Here is a 19,349-nt window from a genome sequence, read left to right as displayed (position 1 = left end):
CATACCCCAGCCCCGGTTGGGGCCATGAGCAGACTAGAAGCTGCTGGCTGGGCAGGGGTCTAGGGCTCCTTGCCTGAGCCCCTTTGCCACAGGCTTTGCTTCAACGGGAGCTCTTGGTATTATTACTATGAATGATTAATATGACCATCTCATAATTTTGGGGTAGAATTTAAATTTACTGAGCGCTCAGCGAAGGCCCCAGGGGGCTGCGAAGGTCAACTTAAAGGCAGGCACAACCAAGCTCCTGTCCTGTGTAGGCCAATTCCAAGCGGGTACCATGAGCTACGTAAGTCCCATCCCGGTTCTGAGTCCCAGTGCCCGGTCTCTCAAGTGGGGACCCTAACACCTCATTAATGATGTTCCTATTACTAACTGGATGCCTGAGACATCACGTACTCTGCTGGGATGGGCTCGCATTACACTGGGCTTGGTTGTTATGGATTCATTGCCCCGTTTATAGATAAGGAGACTGAAGCTCAGAGAGGGAAAGTCACTTGTCTCAGCCCACACAGCCAGAATAAGAAACCCAACCCATTTCTGGTCCTCGAAACGAGAGTCAGTTCATTTCTCATATCCAGCAACATGGATTGGTTGCCTATGGAGTGCCAGGCACTGTTCTAGGGCTGGGGATTCCTCATAGACAAGGCAGAGGAAGGGGAGATAACAGGATGATGAGACTGGGTTATAGTGAGGACTGAGTGCCCAACTAGAGACTCGGTGGCTTTATCTGGACTAAGGGTCATTTTTGGGCAGGGATCGAGGGGAAGGTAATAACCCCGGGCCTGAAGCCCTCCTCCGAGGAGTGGTAGGTGGGCAAGGGAGCATGAGCACCACCACCGGGCGCCTCCAGGCCTCATTATAATGAAGAAGCTTTCCAGGTTTCCTTCCTCTTCCCCCTGCTGGTAGAGGAAACTAATTTGGGGGCGTTTTCAGATAAAGCCTTGAGAGGCATCAGGACCTGGAGCAAAGTGAGCCTAGGGCTTAGAGTCAACCAGATGGGTTTCAACTCCGCCCCTTCTAGCTGTGTGACCTCGGGCAGTTGAACTAACCTCTCAGAGCCTCCTTTTCTTATTTTCAAAGTACGGAGCAGAATACCTACCAACCTTTCCGGACTGTGGGAGGATCAAGGTGTGGGAAGAGTGCAGGATACAGAAGGCCCACAGTTAAGGACAGTGTTTTGTCTGTGTACGGGGTTGGGTTCTGGGGGGTGTTTTTCCTAGGTGTCTAGGTGAAGCCACATCTCTGCTGTGGCACTATGATCGCATGATGAATGATGAATGATTTCAACAGGCCCTGGGCAGATCGGGAGCACCAGCAAGCCCAAGCCTGGGTCCCATGCTCACTGTTCAAGAAACCACTTTCTTGGCGATGAGGGGGGGGAGGCTGAGCTCGCCGGCATATCATGGGACAATAGCCCCATGAAATCCCCCCGGCCCCCCAGTTCTGTACAGAGCTAACTCAAGAGTGCACAAAATTAAGGGGTGGACAGCACTCATATAAAACAGGGTTGAGGATGGGGGGGGGCAGTGATTCTCTTCCTTGTTCTGTTCTAAGGAGGACATTGGAAGCCTGAATCAGTTTAGAGGGATGGGACTAGGATAATAAAACCCCCAGAAACACATTTTTATTAATTGCTTAGTTCGGCTCAGTTGGTCTCCACGTAAGGTCCTGGGCAGAAGGGAGTAAATAAAGACCTAGTACTACTCGCCCTCAGTGCAGAGGGGTGGCTGGGGCAGGGTTTGGGGAAGACATTTCAATACAACGTGGAAAGTACAGTGTTAGGGACCAACACAAAATGTCCCGGGAGCACACAGGAGAGGCTTCCTGGAGGAGGTGGCCATGTCAGGGGTAGAATAGCTGAGAGAAATCGGTCTCTTTAGCTGGGAGAAGAGACCCCTTAGGAAGAAGCTGCCAGCCATGCTCTGCGGGCTGGGGAAGGTGATGTGTGTTTCTTCTGCGTGACCAAGGAGTGGATCTAGGACCCATGGAGGAACAGTATAGGAAAGTAGCTTTCAGGCCTGCATACTGATGAGATTTCTGTCACTAAGAACCACCCAACAATGGAATATTCTGTCTTGGGAGGCAGGGAACTCATGGGCATGTGCAAGCAAGCAGAGGCCAGGGGGTAGCTTGTCAGGGACAGGTTACCAAAGGGACAGGATGACCTCTAAGACCCCTTCCAAGTCTGAGCAACTGTGACTCTCCATGGACAGACACAGGATGCGGACTGTGTCCGGCAGAGGTGTGACAGGATCAAGTTTGAGGCCGGACAGCGAGGTACACTGAGACTGTGTGCCCCACCCTGGGCTTTTTTATTGTAACTACTCTATTAAGATGTAATTCACAGAGCATACAATTCACCCCGCTGAAGTGTGCAGTGTAATATGGATTTGCCTTTTTAGAGAGGGGAGGAACTCATGCATTCCTTTAACAACTGTTTATTGAGCATCTGTTAGCTACCGTCATGCTTTGTGCTGGTGCTTGGGACACCTGGGAAATAAAGAGCATGCCCTCACAACGGAGACAGGTAAGTAACCAAGCAGAAGATGGACATCTTGGGGGCTACGCCAGGAGGAAAGTAGCCCAGGGCTAGAACAAAGAACAATAGGGCTGGGACAGTGGGGCCCAGGGAGGGGACATTGGAACCAAGGCCTGAGCTACAAGGGAATGAGCCTGTGAAGGTCAGGGGAGCAGTTTCAGGGTTCAGGTCGAGGGAACAGAAGGGGCAAAGGCCTCAAGACAGGAGTGAGCTGGTGGCTGTGAGGACCAGAAAGAAGTTCTGTGAAACTGAGTGGCAGCCAGGGGCCCTGCCCCTGGGTGAGGCTTGGGCAGGGCTCCCCGTGCTGGGACTTCCCCATTACAGGGCCTGGTAAACAGGAGGCCAGCCTTGAACACAATAGGGAGTGAGTCCCATACAAGAGCCATTTCTACCCACCCCCCTTTCTTTGAGATTCGCTTTCTTACCCCTGCTACTGCCTCTCCATTAACAGAAAGATAGCAGAGCGCTCTCAGAGGGTCGCGCCTCCAGCCCCTGCCTACTGCCCACCCCGGCTTGGCTTAATGCCCCTGCGTTGTTCCGCCACTCTGGGCCGGACACCATGTACGGATGCCCTGGGAGAAATCAGGAAAGATTTCTCCCAGCCGCACACACCGGTGACGTTTCCCCCGCTGGAAAGGGATCCTAGGAGCAGTCTGGAGTTCTCCCACTTGGTGCTCGCTTCCTGTGGGACTTGGGCCAGTTACAATCTTTCAGTTTCCTGGTCTGTAAAATGGGGATCAAACGAGTTCAGGCAGAGTCCTCATGGGGATTGAATGTCATCCCTCCTGGCACCCAGTAGGTGCTCCCTGAACGTCAGCTTCTTCCTTTTCTCCCAGCTTCCCCCCCAAAACAGGGGCAATTTGCCGGAGGTGGGGAGATCACAAAAGAGCCCTGGGAAGTGACCCCTTTGGGACTCCCTTCCCTGAGCTCTATGGCCCCCCAGACGCCAAGGGGCATTCATGCCTTGCCAGCCAGGGGTAGGAATACTCACCACTGGGCCCAGCCCTTCTGCAGGGAGCACTCCTGGGTCTCCCCTCGCCTGTCTTCCCAGGGATCCCCGCCGTGCAGCTCCCTTCCGGGGTCTCCCCTGTGCTCCTTTCCCAGCAGCGCGGCTACTGGGCTACCGGCACCTGCTGGGAGCCGGCCGGCCGGGGGCGGGCTCGGTAGCCCTGCGGCTGCCCGGGGACTCGCAGGCCGGAACTCAACCGCCGCGCACCTCCAGGAGCCAGGAATCCGGATCGCCCCGGGGCCGTGGGGAGCGGGATCGGGAGCGCCCTTCAGGTAGGCGCCCGTGCCCGCCGCGGGACCGCACTCCCGGCTCCCCATCCCGGACAGAGCTCCGCTGGGGCTGAGCGCTTGAGGGGGCCCGCGCGCCAGCTGGGGGTGGCTCTGAAGGGCTGCGGGCAGCCGCAAGGACCCCGCCCCACCTTGTGCGGTGGGGGGTGGCGGGCAGGCAAGAACCGCAATTTAGCCAAACGCCGAGGTTGGGAGAGGAGACGAGAATGATGGCAAGAAGAACTTTCCAGGTCCCCTAGGGGGAGAGAGGCTGGAAACCACAGGGCAGAGAAGGTGGGGCTCCCACCCTCAGGAGGGGACCATTATCTGGAGACAGAGGGCTCGACAAATAACTCGGTTTCTTTTCCTAAGGAGTTTAGAGAACCCCAGAATCAATCCACCTAGATCAGCCCCTGGGGTTAAGTAGAACAGAAGGAGGAGGGGAGATCTCCTGTTGTCTCTTTGGGGGTGCAAAAAGCACACTCGCCAGCCCCCTCCATTTGCTGTCTACACTTCCCCCTTCAAGCCTGTAGCCTCATCTTCCGCAGAGGGCATAGGTGGGGCCCATCTGGCCTGCCTTCTACCCACAACTCTCGAACAGTCTGGGACTCTCAGCCCTCCTCCCTCTGGCTCCCTGGATGGACACCCTGGCCCTAGCTTGGAAGTGTTGGTCGTGGAGCCCTCTTGGGCAGGGAATGGGGCTTAAGGGAGCTTCCGCTCAGCCTGTGGAGAGCTGGGCCGGGCGAGCAAGCTGTGGATCTGGGAGCCTGGGGACAAGATCCTGGGCCCTGATGCTAAGAGGGCTGGAGGTAAGGGGCTGTCCTGCACAGCAATCAGGTTTCCCAGGCCTGGCCCGGCACCAGAGGCTAGAAAACAGGGTGCTGAGGCTAATACTACCTTCCTAACTGCCTGTCCCCCTCACCATCTTCGAGGCAGCTTCTCTGTGTGGTCACTGTGGTCCCTGTAAGGAGAGTTGCAGGTTAGATAGCAAGAAGGACTTCCTTCCTGAGGGTGGCGTGAGGTTCTTTTGAGGGAGTACCACTGCCTAGGAGAGGCAGCCCCCACCTGTGGGGGTGTCAGGATGGCGGGAGGTCCTCTGGGACACCCAGCCTATAGGGATGAGGACAGAGCAGACTGGGGGAGGGGAGGTGGGGAGGTGGGGGGGTGGTGACCTCATCTCCGGGCCATGGCTCTCTCTCACCTCCCATGCCCTCTCTCTCCCTTTCTTGGAGCAAGTGTTGGCTTTCAGCACTTCTTAGCCAGTTTACTCCTGAAATCCCCGGCACCCCGCATCTCCCGGGGAAGGTGATGGGCTGCCTCTGTCACCACTTTGGACAGGAAGACAGACATGCCTGCTTTGGTTTGCCCAGGGGAAACCCCCCTACCCCCGGGGCCCTGGCACCTGGAGCTGCTGGTCCCTTGGCAAAGTGGGGGAGGTATGGGCTGGGGGTTGGCATGGCCATCCTAGACTCCTCTAGTGGGGAGGCTTAGGTGTGACCTGGCTATGATTCCAGCTCTCTGAACCTACAGGATGGCGGGGGTAGATGCCACCCTGTGGTGGCCAAGCACTGAAGTGGCTAATTTCCCCCTTCCTCACCCTAGAAAGCTGTCAGCCTGAGAGAGGGGAGGTGACAGGAGAGCCCAGTAGGCTCAGTGGTGGCCCCTCAGGGGCACTGAGTGGGCAGCTGGACCCCGGAGGGTCCACGCTCTGCTAGAACAGGAACAAACAAGACCTCTCTTCTTCCAGACACTTCTTTCTATGGCAGGGTTGGTGAGGAGGGGGGCTGGGGATCCTTTGAGTGAGTGGGACAGGAACTCCCAGGTTGTGCAACCCCTCCCCCTGTGTCACAGGATGAGAGAGGACTGGCCCCACTCACCTGCCTCTCCTTTCGACTCTGAGCCTCAGTTTCCTCACTTGTAATGCCTCACAGGGTTGTTGTGAGGGTTAATGGAGGCTGTTTGCACAGTGCCCAGAGGGCAAAGGGCACCCACCAGGGACAGTTCTTTCTCCAAACCCACCCCGCCTTTCCCTGGTGGCTGAGACAGACCAATAATACGGCCAGGTCTTCTCCTCAGCCCCACCTCAGAGGCAGCTGCTTGGAGGTGCCTGCAAAGGACCTAAGAGATTAGGCCAGCCCAACCCCCCTCTCTTTAAAGAGGGAAAACTGAAGCCCAGAGGGACAGGGACTAGCCCCAGGGTGGCCAGCCAGCCAGGCTCCCTGCTCAGAGGCAGGGCCTAGGACCTGACTGGGGAAGGTGGGAGGGTAGAGGTTGGCAGGTGTGGGGGATAATACCAGAGTGTAATTGGGCTCATTAAGGATTTAGTGAGGGAGCCCTTCATGCCTTGCCAAAGGCTGGGGACAGACCTAGAACCTTCCTCTCCTGTTAACCCTCTGGCAAAAGTGGCTCTTTCCTGAGGACCCCTTCCCCAAGCTACAGCTGGAGCAGCTCCCCACTCTGTGCTGTATGGCTTCCAGGGTCCCTTTCCAGCCAGCCCTCTTGGGACAGGCAGGCCTAGAGCTCCACTCCACTGCAGTGCCTGAGGGCCCCACGGAAACCCAAGCCCCAAGTCCATTCATCACTCAGCAAAAGTGGTGGAGGTGGAGCCCTAGGGCCCTGCCTGGGTGCTCCCTCCATCCCCTACCTGCTCCAGGTCCCTAGGAACGGACAAATAGGTAGACAGGCAGCAGCCCTGGCCTCCATCAGCTCTGGTGTGAGCCTGCCTTTACATGGTGGCTCCCTCCCCCATCAACCCCAGCTCCCTGCTGCAGTCTTGGCCTTCTCTTAGGGAAGGTGGGAGCAAGAGAGCTTTGTCTGTGCAAATCACAGACAGTCAGACACCTGGGTACGTCCATGCTGTTCTTCTGCGCTTTCACTTGGTCTTTTCCAGAACTCAGTTCAGGTTCAGTTCTCCCCGCTTCTTCAAGTCCCTCTCTCCCAGCCTCTCTGGCTCCAGCCCCTTCTTGCCAGGGTGTGGCCCCTCCCTGCCAAGCACTCCAGCCTGTTAGGGGCTGAGCACCCCCCCGGACCCCCCAGGAGTCTTTCCCAGAATCTGTAAAACCCCCTCCCCACCCAGAAGTTCAAAAGAGGAGTTGGCAGGCTTTAAGGAGAGGGGGAATGGGGCAGTGGTTAAGAACTTGGGCTCCAGGATCAGACAAGTGTAGGTTCCCCATATAGCTATGAAACTTCTCGATGCCTGTTTTCTAATCTAGGAAGTGGGATAATAGGTTAATAATAGTGCCCACCTCACGGGGTTGTTATGATGTTTAAAAGAGATCCTATGTTCAAAGCACCTGGCACGTAGTAAGCTCTCAATAAATGCAGTCGTAGGGGCGCCTTGGTGGCTCAGTGGGTTAAAGCCTCTGCCTTCTGCTCAGGTCATGATCCCAGGGTCCTGGGATCGAGCCCCACATCCGTCTCTCTGCTCCATGGGGAGCCTGCTTCCTCCTCTATCTCCGCCTGCCTCTCTGCCTACTTGTGATCTCTGTCTGTCAAATAAATAAATAAAATCTTAAAAAAAATAAAATAAAATAAATGCGGTCATAATTCTAAAGACGTGGCCTGATCAGCTGGGTAAAGAGGGAGGCAAGGAAGCTTCTAGAAACAGCTCTTCACTGTTTTCCACATCCTTTTTAATTTTTTAAAAAGATTTTATTTATGGGACGCCTGAGTGGCTCAGTTGGTTAGGCAGCTGCCTTTGGCTCAGGTCATGATCCCAGTGTCCTGGGATGGAGTCCCACATCGGCTCTTTGCTCAGCAGGGAGCCTGTTTCTCTCTCTGTCTCTGTCTGCCTCTCTGTCTACATGTGCTCGCTCTCGCTCTGACAAATAAATAAATAAAATCTTTTTTTTAAAGATTTTATTTATTTATTTGACAGAGATCACAAGAAGGCAGAAAGGCAGGCAGAGAGAGAGAGGGGAAGCAGGCTTCCTGCTGAGCAGAGCCCAGTGCTATTCAAGACTTGATCCCAGGATCCTGAGATCCTGAGATCATGACCTGAGCCAAAGGCAGAGGCTTAACCCATTGAGCCACCCAGGCGCCCCTCTTTCCGCGTACTTTGAAGCAAGTCCACTCCCCTCTTCTGGGACTCAGTTTCCTCTTCTGTTAAAGAGAACATGGGAGACAGGTCCTGTTCTCGTGTGGATCCAGTGAGGGTGAGTCATGCTGCTGCTTTAGGGGAGCGAGGGCAGGGGGTGCTGGCCAGCCGAGGCTCACGGCAGGGGTCAGACAGATGCGTGTGTGCCCTCAAAAGTGTCCACCCCTCCCCAGTTTCTGGCTGGGAGTCATAGCTGGAGCGTGGCTCCTCAGGGGACAGCTGGGAAGGCTGGGTCAGGCCAGGCAGGTTACAGCAGGCCGGCAGCCCAGCCAGGGAGCACAATTAGCACTGAATCCAGGCAGGCCCAGTGAGCCCAGAGGCCGTATATCACAGAGGTTTAATCAGCCCCCTGGCAGATACTTGTCGGCTCTCTTGGGCCGGTGTCCTCAGCCCGCCTGTCATAAATGGCACTGAGATTTCAAAGTCTCCCCACCCCTCACTGGCGGGGCAGGCCTGGCCAGGAAAAGCTCATTCCTCTGAAGCTTCTTCCCCACTGGCAAACTGAGGACCCCCTCCCACCCCGCAAGAAAAACCACTTTCAAGCGGTACTTTTTCTGGCTTCTTCCTCCTGCTGGGAGGGTAGGGGAAGACTTGTGCAGGCAGGAACAGAGCTCTGATGACCTCCCCGTGGAGGTGAGAGTGTGCTGAAGGTAGGTGGGACTCTGGGCCGCCCAGGAGGGGATCGCTCACAAGGTGAGGGCAGTAACCTCCCAGGATGCCCTCTGTGGGCAGGACTGTGCCCTGCACCCCCGACACAGCGCCTGGGAGGTTGGCATGGCTCGGGCTAGTGGCGGCAGGAGTGCGGAGAAATGGGTTCCTCCCCGCCAGGAGGGGTATGGAGTTTCCCCGCTTCCCTGCCCGCTAGATGGTCGCTGCGCCACCTGGAGCCTGTCGCTGGTGGTACTGCACCTTTGCCGCTCCACCGGGCTTTGGGGACCCGGGGACCGCTGCCCCTCAAGCCACCAGGCACCTCTGAAAGCGCACAGGTCAGACCTCCCATGCACCCGTTTCCTAGGGTCACAGCAACAAAGTACCACCAACCAGGTGGCCTCCACAACAGAAACGTATTGCTTCACAGTCCTGGAAGCCACAGGTCCCAAGTCAAGGGGCCCGCAGGGTGGATTTCTTCTGAGCGCTGTGAGGAAGTCACATGTCCCTAAGCTTGGGAATTCTCTGTCCCCTCAGAGGAGGTGAGGGAGGCTCAGGCCAGGCCCTCAGGGAGCCCCCCCCCCCCACCGTGTGCAGCCCGGGCAGAGAGGACACACACACACACACAGATCCAGGAAGTGAAAAGGAAGACCATTCAGTGTGAGGAAGAGAGTTGGCAACCCAAGAAGAGAGCAGGTGAGAGCCAAGGAGTCAGGCAGAAGGTTCCACAGAAGTGAATTGGAACGGAAAGATGGTGTGTGGCAGCTGAGGGGCCTGGAAGGGATGTGTGTGTGTGCACGTGTGTGTGAGTGTGTGAAAAGGCTGTGTTCCGTAGACGCGGGCAGCAGGGCCCAGGTCACCACCGAAAATATCAACTGTTGCCACGGCCTGGGTGGCCCCCACAGCGAGGGACATCTGGAGCCACGTGGGCCAGGGGTGGGGATGGTTTCACACACTGTCAACGTTTGTGAATGTCACCGGCCGGGCACTGGGTGGTAGGGAGGTAGGGTTTCTGCAGTCAGCCCTCTGGCTAGCGGCTACAGTAAGCGCCACATGCCTGCCTGTCACAGGACTGTCAGCGCCTGCTGTGAGACCAAGAATAGGGCCCTGGCTTCCTGCACTGTGACAACTCCCCTAACCTTACTGCTTCATCTCCCTGGCTGCTCCCCAACATCCAAGTCTTCCTCTCTGAGCCAAGTCCCCAGGTATCGGCCTCTCGGTGTGTGGACATTCGTGACCATATTCCAGACCATTGCAGACATTCTTCCAGTGTTTTAATGCTGCTTTGTTTGAAGCGGACCCTGTCGCACTCCCTTTGCCACCCTTGGGTTGGGGATGTCCAAAAGCTGAGGAGCTTCATCTGGGACACAGGGGTCTGTCCAGATGTCTGTCTTGGGGTCTTGAGCCCCTCTTGCTCCTTCTGTGTGCTCACAGTACTCAGCCTGTTGACTTGTCTCCCTCTCTCTCTGCTCAGGTATGAAGCGGCCACTGAGCCCCTCTCCCCCGGGTGAGAAAGAGCCCCCCGTATCTGGAGCTACGGAGTGCCCCCCTCGGCCCCCAGAACTGCCTAAGCCCAAGCGGGAAAGAAAACGGCCATCCTACACGCTCTGTGACGTCTGCAACATCCAGCTGAACTCAGCAGCCCAGGCCCAAGTGCACTGCGGGGGGCGCGCCCACCAGCGGCGGCTAAGGCAGCTCAGCTTGGGGAAGACCCCCACCGGGCCAGGTCAGTGCGGAGGGGCGATGCTCCCACAGGCTCCGTGTGGACCCTGTGAGAGGCTCTGGGGCTGTGGGCTCTCTTGGGGGTGGGGGGGATGTTGCATCTGGGGTGCCTTCAATGGGTCCTCATGGTCAGAAGTCCCCCTGATATATCAGGACAGCCCCCCATGGGGTCTCTTAGGATCTGAGGGTCTTTAGGACTGAGGACTTCTCTTGAGGTCTTTTTGGGGTGTGGGAGCTCTCCTTGTGAGGTCTCTGGGGGGTCAGCATCCCTAAGCAGCATTTCTCCAGTCTGGAGCCCAGCAGGGTTAGCCTTTCTGACAAGGGATAGCCTGGGCCTCTGCTCTAGTCTCTGAAGTTTGGGGTCAGCAAGGTGCACAGCCCTCCAGCTGAGGGACGGACAGGGGAAGCCACTCCTCCTTTGGCAGCTGGACTCCTGGCCAGGATTTCTGCCTCTCCCTGGCTGGGGTGACTTTGCAGAGGTTTGGCTGTGAGCTGAAGGGGCTGCTGGCTACAAGACAGATTTCTGGGGGAAATGGGTGAATGCATTCATGAGGGTGATTTGAGCTGACAGGCACGTGGGGGCCATGGGAGAAACGAGGAGAGGCAGGCTGCTTGGCTGGCAGGGGAAACAAGTTCAGAACCAGGCCCAGTGTGGGAGGTGGGGAGGGCCAGAACTTCTACCTGGTTCTTGGGAGCAGCCACTGGAAACCTACTTTGCAGCCCGGGTCAGGAGCTTTGCCAGAGTGCTATACTGTTGTTTTGGCAAATAGTCATGGGTCACCCATTGCGTTTCTCTTGCTGTGCTGGGGCCTGGGGACAAATCCCCATCGGACTCCTCACTGTCCTACTCCAAGATGGAGTCTTGTCTTTTGGTCTGAGATAGCCACAAAAAGAGCAAAGAGTGTTGTGGGTGCCACGTGTGGGTACTAAGGGAGAAGGGATGATTATACCTGGGGACACCAGGAAAGGCCTCCTGGAGGAAGGGGGACACATTGAGCTTTGGAACAGGGGCATGGGAAGAAAGGACACCGCAGGCAGAGGTCACCTCATAACCAAAGGAAGGGGATGGCCTGAGGGCTGGTACCAGCTCCTCTACCTGAATGCTTGGGGTTGGACACTGAGGATGTGACTCTGAGTAAGAGTGTATCTGACTATATGGATATTTCTGGAATGTGTTTGTGTGTGTCTGTGTGTGTGTCTGTGTTCAAAAGTCACTCATTCATTCTTTAGCTATTTATAGAAATCAACTAGGCAACCTGCTGTTTGGAGGATTCGTATTTTTACTTTTTTCCAGCTTTATTGAGATATTATTGATATGTATGTCAATTTAAGGTGTACAGTGTAATGACTTGATACACCTGTGTAATACAAAATGATTACCACAATAAGGTTATTCAACATCTCCATCCCCTCACATAATTGTGATTGTATGTGAGTGTCGATAGCATTTCACAGCTCCCAATGTAAGTGTGTAAAATGGCATTGTTAATTACAGTCACCACGCTGTGCATTTGATCCCCAGATCTTATTTATCTGACAGCTTGGAACTTATACCCTTGATCAGCAGCTCCTCATTGCCCCAACCCCCAGCCCCTGACCACCATGACTCTAATCCCTATTTCTCCGAGACGGACTTTTTAGATTTTTTTTTTTTAAAGATTTTATGTATTGATTTGAGAGAGAACCAGAGATACAAGAGAGAGTACCAGTGGGGAGGAGAGGGAGAAGCAGTCTCCCAATCCAGGGGCTCGATCCCAGGAGCCCAGGATTATGTCCTGAGCCGAAGGCAGCCACTTTATGGACTAAGCCACCCAGGTTCCCTGAGACTGACTTTTTTAGATTCTGCATGTAACTGAAAACATATGGGATTTGCCGAGGAATTTGCACTTTTCAAAGGTGGCAAACCTGCCTGTCAAGAAAGGTCTGAAGACACAGGCAGACAAGTTTGTCCAAGATAATAGCAGGTTCCAAAGAGGCGGGTAGATGGTGCTTGGGGAAGTCAGAGGCAGAAGGGAATTGACAGAAGTCAGGGGAAACTTCAGAGAAGTGATGTTGATGTTGGACTTTGGAGACGGAAAGGGAATTCCAGGCAGAGAAACAACTAGAGCCGATGCTCTGTGATCTGAGGTCTGTCATGGCCTTCCGGGAGCGGTGGGCACAGCCAAAGGTGAGCAGGAACCAGCTGGAAGGGCCTCACAGCCAGACTGGGGGCTTAGCCTCTGTCCTGAAGGTGATGGGTATCCCTGAAGGGCTCTGAGCAGGAGTCATTAGAGTTTTTATATGTCTCTGGCAAGAGGGAAGGTACGTGAGAAGAAGCAGGACATAGATAGATTCTGGGGTCTTTTCTGTAGCAGAAGCAACAGGACTTGGTGACAGAGAGATGTGGAGAGGGAGGTGTCCAGGATGACTCCAGGTCAGGGGATGCTGTGCCAGGCAGTGCCATCCTCAGAAGGGGGGCACCAACAGGGAAGCAGGCCTGGAGGGCAGTAGGGGGTGGGGAAGGCGAGTCTGGCCTGGGTCTGCCCCAGGATCTGCCGTCCAGCCCTGACATAGCCTCTTTAGACCTGCTTCTGGATGGCAGACCCTGGGGTACAATCCTCCCTCTCTCCCTTCCTGCCCACCGTGCCCCCCTGGAGAGAGCAGGTGGCGTGCGAGGAGAAAAGGCTAAAGCACGAGATGTGGCCAGAGGCAGAAGGGCCACAGGGATGGGAACCCCTTCTCTGGGCTTCCCTCTTTCCACAGTCCTCATCCCCAGAGTTCTGGGTAGGTTTGTGGGGACACCAGGAGACGGGATGCCCGCTCCTCCTCTCCAGATTACAAAATGGGAAGTGAGTTGCTGTCCCTGCAGTCATCTGTGGTGGCCTGTGCCAGGATTCTGCTCGGAGGGGTGCCTGGAGCCTGCCCTTGGGCACAAGCACAGCTCAGAGGGGGCGGCAGCCATGGGGGCAGACCTTTCTCACTGCCCTGATAAGGGAGGGCATTGGGCTGTGCGAGCATGGGAGGGGGACAGCTGGCCCTAGGGCAGGGATCAAGGGTCCTCAGATTTGTGGGAACTCGGGAATTTGGGGGCCCCAGCTAAGAACCTGTTGTCCGTTGGCCTCATTATTTCTGAGCCTACTCCAGGCCACTCCACACACTCCCATGGATTTCTCCTGTCTCCTTGGCTCTCTGAGCGCTGGGGGTGGGTGAGGCAGCCCCAGCAGCTGCCCTGGGGTGAGGACTGGGGGCGAGGGGCCTTCAGCCATGCCGAAGGCCTCTCCTAGCCCTTGGTGGGGACTGGGCCAGAGCAGAGGGCCCTGAGGATGTAGCTGACTGGGGGTAGCCTCAGCCTCTGAACGGAATAGTCACACAAAAACCTTCAAGAGGCTTGAGGCAAAGTTTAAGGAGCCTTTAACACATGGCTCTGCAGCTAGACACGTGAGGTCTCAGCTGGGTGGCAGCTAGAGGGACCACTCATTCGCTGGAAGGGTACTGAAGGTGTGGGGGTGGGAAGGCTGCACTGGGAGGCCTCCTGGAGCTGTCACTCTGATTAGGGGTCTGTGAGGCTGGCAGCTTGCAGGGTGACAGGCCATCACAGGCAGGGAGGCGGGGACCCTCTCCTCCTCATGTCCCTTAGGCTACCCGCGGGAGGGGGGGGGCGGAGACTCTTCTTTCTCTGAGCCTCCTTGCCAGTGCTTAGGTCAGAGGCTTCCTTGCTCAGCCACACCTAAATGAGCCTGGAACACTTGGGAGGGGGTACAGGATGGGGAAATGGCAGGTACCCCAGACTTCCCCTAACGCCTCCCCCCAACATGCTGCCCCAACTTCCCCCACCCACCCTCCACCCCATCTGTCTCCTATGCAGCAGGCCCTTCCCTCCTGCAGGAATGTGTCTTGAGCGATCTTCCCCTGCCTCCCCTTGCCCTTCCTCCCACAGGGTGGGCTATGTGAGCACCGGGCTCCTCCACCCCGATAAGGTTGAACTCAGTGACCCCGCTGACCACCATGCACGCACAAACACACAAACAATTTTAGGTTGTTCTTGAACATCTGCAAAAAGGTTTGCTGGCTCGTCCCTCTTAGCCTCAGACTCTACTGCGAATGCTGGGCCTGCAGAGGGCACGGGGTGGGGGGGGGGATCTGGAGGCATCTGCTTAGGACCCAAACTGGGAGGCAAGGCATTCCCCGGTCACCCAGCCATGCCAGGAGACGGTGGCGCTCACTTCTCACTTTACACTGGGATGCTGGAGCTCAGAGAGTGTAAGCAACACACCTAAAGCCACAAAGCGGGTTCAGATCCCAGTGAGTCCAACTCGCCCACCCTAGTCCTACTGCTGCTGAGGAGAGCAGCCTATACGACGAGATTCTGGACCTGGATGTTTTAGGAATGTGGAGAAGGGATGGCCAGAGAAGGCAGGCTGGCTCCCAGATGATGTCACAGCGCTCAGAACCCATGGCCTCTCCTCTGCCTTGTGCCTTGGTACCTCCACTGAGGAATGGGGAGATGCCAGCCATTCCCCCTCTGGGCCTCACCTGGCTGGGGAGGGGAGGGATGTCTCCCAAAGCCAGTCCCTCCCTTCTCTTGGCAGGACTGACCCAGCCATACAATTCACCACCACCACCACCACCCCCTCCCGCCCCCCTCATCTACCATCACCAGTGCAACATGACACCAGAGCAGAAAGAAGAGAGAAGGGGATTTTGGAAATGACTTAAGTTCTGAACAGGCCAGGGGGGCCTTGGGTGGGGAGTGCAGAGTAGACACTAAGGTGGACGGAAGAACAGAGATGAACTCAGATGATAATGGATTTCGGGACAAAGACTCCGCGGCTTTGGGGGTGGCCAGCGGTCTGGGTGGTGGGTGGAGGCTGTTGCCTGCCCTGTATCCTCAGACCTCCCCTAGCTCCTGTTCTAATCAGACTCTCCATCTCCTCTCTGAGTCTTTGAGACACAAGCCTCTTGCTGCATTCTGAGCCCCAGAGATCAAAGACCTTGAGCTCAGGTCACGCCTGAGTCACCGGCTTGATGAGCTCCTCACCCCCCCATTCCCCGCAGATGGATTAATTTCAGTCCCATCAGGAAGCCCTGGAAACCCTCCAGCCTGTCCCCCCATCGCTTCTGTATCTCCCTGGGCTGCTGATTCCTCGTCAGTGCCCCCCAATCCATCCTGAGGCCTTTGGGTGCATGTTTTGGAGACTCAGCCCAAGGCCACCGGTAAGTTCTTCTTGTAGTCTAACCAGAGTCTCCTGCTGCTGTTCTCCTTAAGTGGAAGGTGATAGAAGTGCCCCTCACTCTCCCTAGACAGCCGTCACCTCCCCCTCCCCCAGGTGTGAACCTGACCATCAGACACTCCCCCCCTACCTGAGACCACCAGGAAATGCAAGGTTGTCTGGGTGGAGAATTAGGGGGCTTAGCTTAGATCCCTGCCCTCAAGAAGACAAAGATTCCGTCTGTGTCTGGGTGGGTTAATTAGCCCTGGGCTTGAGTTTCCTTCCTCTCCCCAAAGGAACAGCTCCTTCCCCCAGAGCTTCTTCCTAACAAACCTGTTTTCAGGAGCTGCTGCTGCCAACCCCTCCCCAGACCCTTTGCCGGCTGTACTGGCTTCTCCAGAGATTACAGGTTATTGTCTGGTGGAGACAGGATGCTGAGGGGGTGGGGGTTAGCGCTGGGCCTGGGCTTGGAATGCCAGACTGGATCCAGCTGTGGGTTGGCCTGTCCTCTCCCCCATTCCACCCCCTCCTCCCCACCCCCCCAGCTCCCAGGTGCTCAGGTGAGTAGAGAGCGGGCCTTAGTCTGGAAGAGGAGGGGGAGGAAGGAGCAAATCGGGGGAGAGCTGAGCCTGGGGGTAGGGAAGGGTCTGGAGCAGGGGAGCGGGGTCAGGAGTTCTAGCTGACCAGATGAACACCCCCACCCCACCTGGCATTGCCCAGGTGGTAGATCCAACGGTCCAGGCTCCGGACTAAGAAGGGCAAGTTGCCTGGGGCTCCCTTCCCACACCACATGGCCAGTGCTCTGGGGTGGAGTGGTCACACCTCCCTGGGCCTCAGTTTCCCCTTCAGCAAAGGAGGTAAAATGTAAGGGGATGGTGGGCCAGAGGATGAGTAAGGCTGGACAGGAGAATGGGAGCTCCTGCAACAGTAAGCCCCACGGCAGAGCTGCAAAGTTCAGCAAGAACTTTCTGGCGGGCTGGGAAGGGGCTGGCAGCACGTCCTTTCTGGAAGTCTCTATAGGCAAGGTCACCTCTGCACTTAAGGACAAGAGGCACTAGAGAGGGATTCTCTGGAGGACGGGGATGGAGGCCGCCCCCTGTCCCCAGTCCCCACAGTTGCCCCATTCTTCACCCTTGGGGCCAGAAGTGCTCTGTGTTTTCCACCCTGGCTGGGATGGGGGAGACTAGGGAACAGGCAGCTGCTTCCAGGCAGGGGAGGAGAAAGGACCCTGCAACCGCTGCTTTCCAGCAGGAGCAGGAGTCCCTCCCTCCGCCCTCCCCTCCTGTCCCTCCATCCCCACCCCTTCCCTCTGTCACTCTCTGGCTGGTTTCATTTGCTCCTCAGACGGCGCTCAGCGGTGCCTCCAAAGGCAGAGAATGCTCTTGGGTGAGTGCTGGGGGTGCCAGAGCGTGGGGTGGGGGCTCGGACAAGGGTGGCTCTCTCCTCTCCCCGCCCCATCCTTTTCCTGCTGTTTTTGGCCCCCAAAAGTTGTCTGTGGAGAGATTCTGGTAGCCATTTGACACTTGGTGCCTTTTCCAAGGTCCAGAGCTGAGCAGGGGAGCCCCCCACTGTGGCTGGGAACAAAGGTGGGGGTGTGGGTGGAGGGCAGGACTGGTCAGAAGACTGGAGGGGCACCCTGAAGGAGGGAGGGGTCTACTCTTGGGGCAGATGTGCATTTGAGGAGACCGTGCCAGAGGTTCCTTGTATCAAATCATACCTTCGACTACTAATGAGGGTTGGGGGGGCGGGGGGAGACTACTGATGAGGGAGTCATTATTTCAGCAGAGAGGGAGAGAGAGAGAAGTGGACAAAGGGAGACAGGCAGAAATCTGGGTGGTCCTATCTGAAGCCCAGCCACTGCCCTGGAGTCCACACCAGGGCCCCCGACCTATATCAGGGTCTCCTGGCTCACCCCTCCACACAGGGGCTACCTGGCACTCTCTGAGAGAGACAGCCATTACCTTTTAGGAGGTATTTTTGGGAACCCCTTCCACAAGGGCAAGGGCTGGAGGGCTGGGGCAGGGTTCTTGTGACTGGTTTGGTGGGGGTCTTCTTCTAGCTGGGGATGGGGGGGATCTGCAGGATGTGGGAACACCCTCTGGCCCACCCTCTGGTGGGAATCTTAAGCCAACTGGGAGGTGAGCAAGCAGGAGATCTTGGATTAAGCTCCTGGATTCCCATTTTCTTCAGAGTTTTAGCTTCCTCTGTGATAGGGAGGGGAGTTTTAGTCCTTGAGATGTGTGTGTACGTGTGTGGGCCTCAGGGAGGACCCTCCCATCTGCTCCTGTGACTTGTGGTGGGGCAAGAGAGAGAGAGAGACTCTGGGTCTGGCTACACAAGCTAGTGTGTATGTCTGGTGCATTTAATTTTGTAAGGGAGAGTGTGTGCACGCACCCATCTCTGGGTGACCGTGTCTGTTTACAGACCTTTGTGTCTACACATCTCTTTGTGATGGCATGTGCCGCTCGCTGCCTGTCTGCGGTTTCATATGGTCTGTATATGCTTTACTAGGGGTCTGGGTGTCCTCGTGTGTCTGTCCCTCTGGGTATATATATGATCTGAGCGTGTCTTTGTTGCTCTAGCTTGTCTGTGTGTACGTACATTGTGTACGTGCATGCTTGTGCGTGGCCTCTGGGCCGGCCTTTGCTTCCAGCCGGCCTGGGCATCTGTCCCTCTCTGCATGGATACCACCTCTGTATAGCACACCTCAGTGTGCCTAGATGGTCTGTCTCATCAGGAGGAGAGGTGTGTACATGTATGTCTTGGTGTTTGTGCCTGTTGCCGTCATATGGGCACCTGGGAACCGCAGGGTGTGTGCCCCTGTGCTCCTCAGTATATTTTTCCAAATGATAGCAAAACAGCAGGATGTGGTTTGCCCAGATCCTCTCCCTTGGGCAGCTGCCAGAGTAATATTAATTCATAAGACACCTGCTCTGTGCCCCTGCCCCAGCCTCAGTTGGAGCCTGGAGTGTGGCCTCTTTTCTGCCATTCTTTCTAGTTTGTGTATAACCAGAGCAACAGCCCATCCTCTTGAGGCAGCCGACCAATGAACCGTGGGTCCCAGCTGTGGACCCCTGGCCAGGGTCGAGAAGGGAGGGACTTAGCCAGGGTGTTCTGCTACAAAATGCCATCACAATAGATGCTCCCCCCCACCCATAGCTGACCCTTTTGTGGGTGCCAGGCTGTGCGGTATCCTCCCGGGGCAGGTCGTGGGTCTGCGGTGTCTTCCTCCATTTGAGTGTACCCAAAAGCCAGCGGTCACATGTGTATGCATGTGCCATGACTCACGCATCATCCCAGCAGCTGGGGGGGGGGGCAGGGTTCACGGTGAATGTCAGTGGCAGACAGTGGGTGGCACAGAGCCGTGCTGTGTGAAGGGTGCTGGGAGAGTACCCAGAAGCCACTGGGGAGGTCCTGACCTCAAATCAACGTGTGCCCTAGGTCTCGTGTGGGAGAAAAGTATACCCAGTGGTGGGAGGAAGGGCACAGCTAGAAGTCATTTCTGGGTGTCTTGATGGGAAGGGGAGACCAAATCACCAAGTGCTCCCAGCATCCCCTCTTCAAATAGCCTCCACACCTGGCTCATTTGTTCCTCAGATCCATCCCTGCCCTGCCCTTTCCTCCTCCCCCAGCTGTAATTCCCACTTCACAGATGGGGGAAACTGAGGTTTAGAGGTAAGTGTCCAGCCCAAGGCCTCAGATACCATGTCACTGGAGCCCCAGCGCAGGCCTCTGGACTCCAGGTCTGGGAGGGATGGTCTGCCACAACTCCAATTCCTCCATCTTCTCCTCCCCACTCCTGGGAACCCACACAGGGAACCCCTCCAACCCCTCTCCTGAGGTCCCTCACCAGCCCAGAAGGTCAAACTCCCCAGTATTC

The 19,349-nt window shown here is 56.4% G+C and overlaps 1 protein-coding gene across 8 annotated transcripts in view; it reads left to right on the top strand.

The window, feature by feature from the left end:
• The window catches only part of ZNF385C (zinc finger protein 385C), a 53,343-nt gene that overhangs the window by 14,743 nt on the left and 19,251 nt on the right, over positions 1–19,349 (top strand). For 3 of the 8 annotated variants that reach the window (XR_006606975.1, XM_013045944.2, XM_045080699.1), the window contains exons 1-2: positions 3,079–3,820; positions 10,033–10,284. Coding sequence is in view for 7 of the 8 variants with exons in the window: in XM_013045944.2 (XP_012901398.1) it covers positions 3,499–3,820; positions 10,033–10,284 (574 nt within the window). In the remaining variant the exon portion in view is untranslated. Of the gene's footprint in view, positions 1–2,905; positions 3,821–10,032; positions 10,285–19,349 lie in introns of those variants that run through there. The other 5 variants (XM_045080701.1, XM_045080702.1, XM_045080700.1 and 2 more) reach the window with 5 other exon arrangements.

Source organism: Mustela putorius, unplaced genomic scaffold, assembly GCF_011764305.1.
Source record: "Mustela putorius furo isolate JIRA1106 unplaced genomic scaffold, ASM1176430v1.1 tig00000487_pilon_pilon_pilon, whole genome shotgun sequence".
Classification (NCBI taxonomy): Eukaryota; Metazoa; Chordata; class Mammalia; order Carnivora; family Mustelidae; genus Mustela; species Mustela putorius.
The sequence above is the reverse complement of the archived record's forward strand: the minus strand, read 5'-3'. Positions and strand labels throughout refer to the sequence as shown.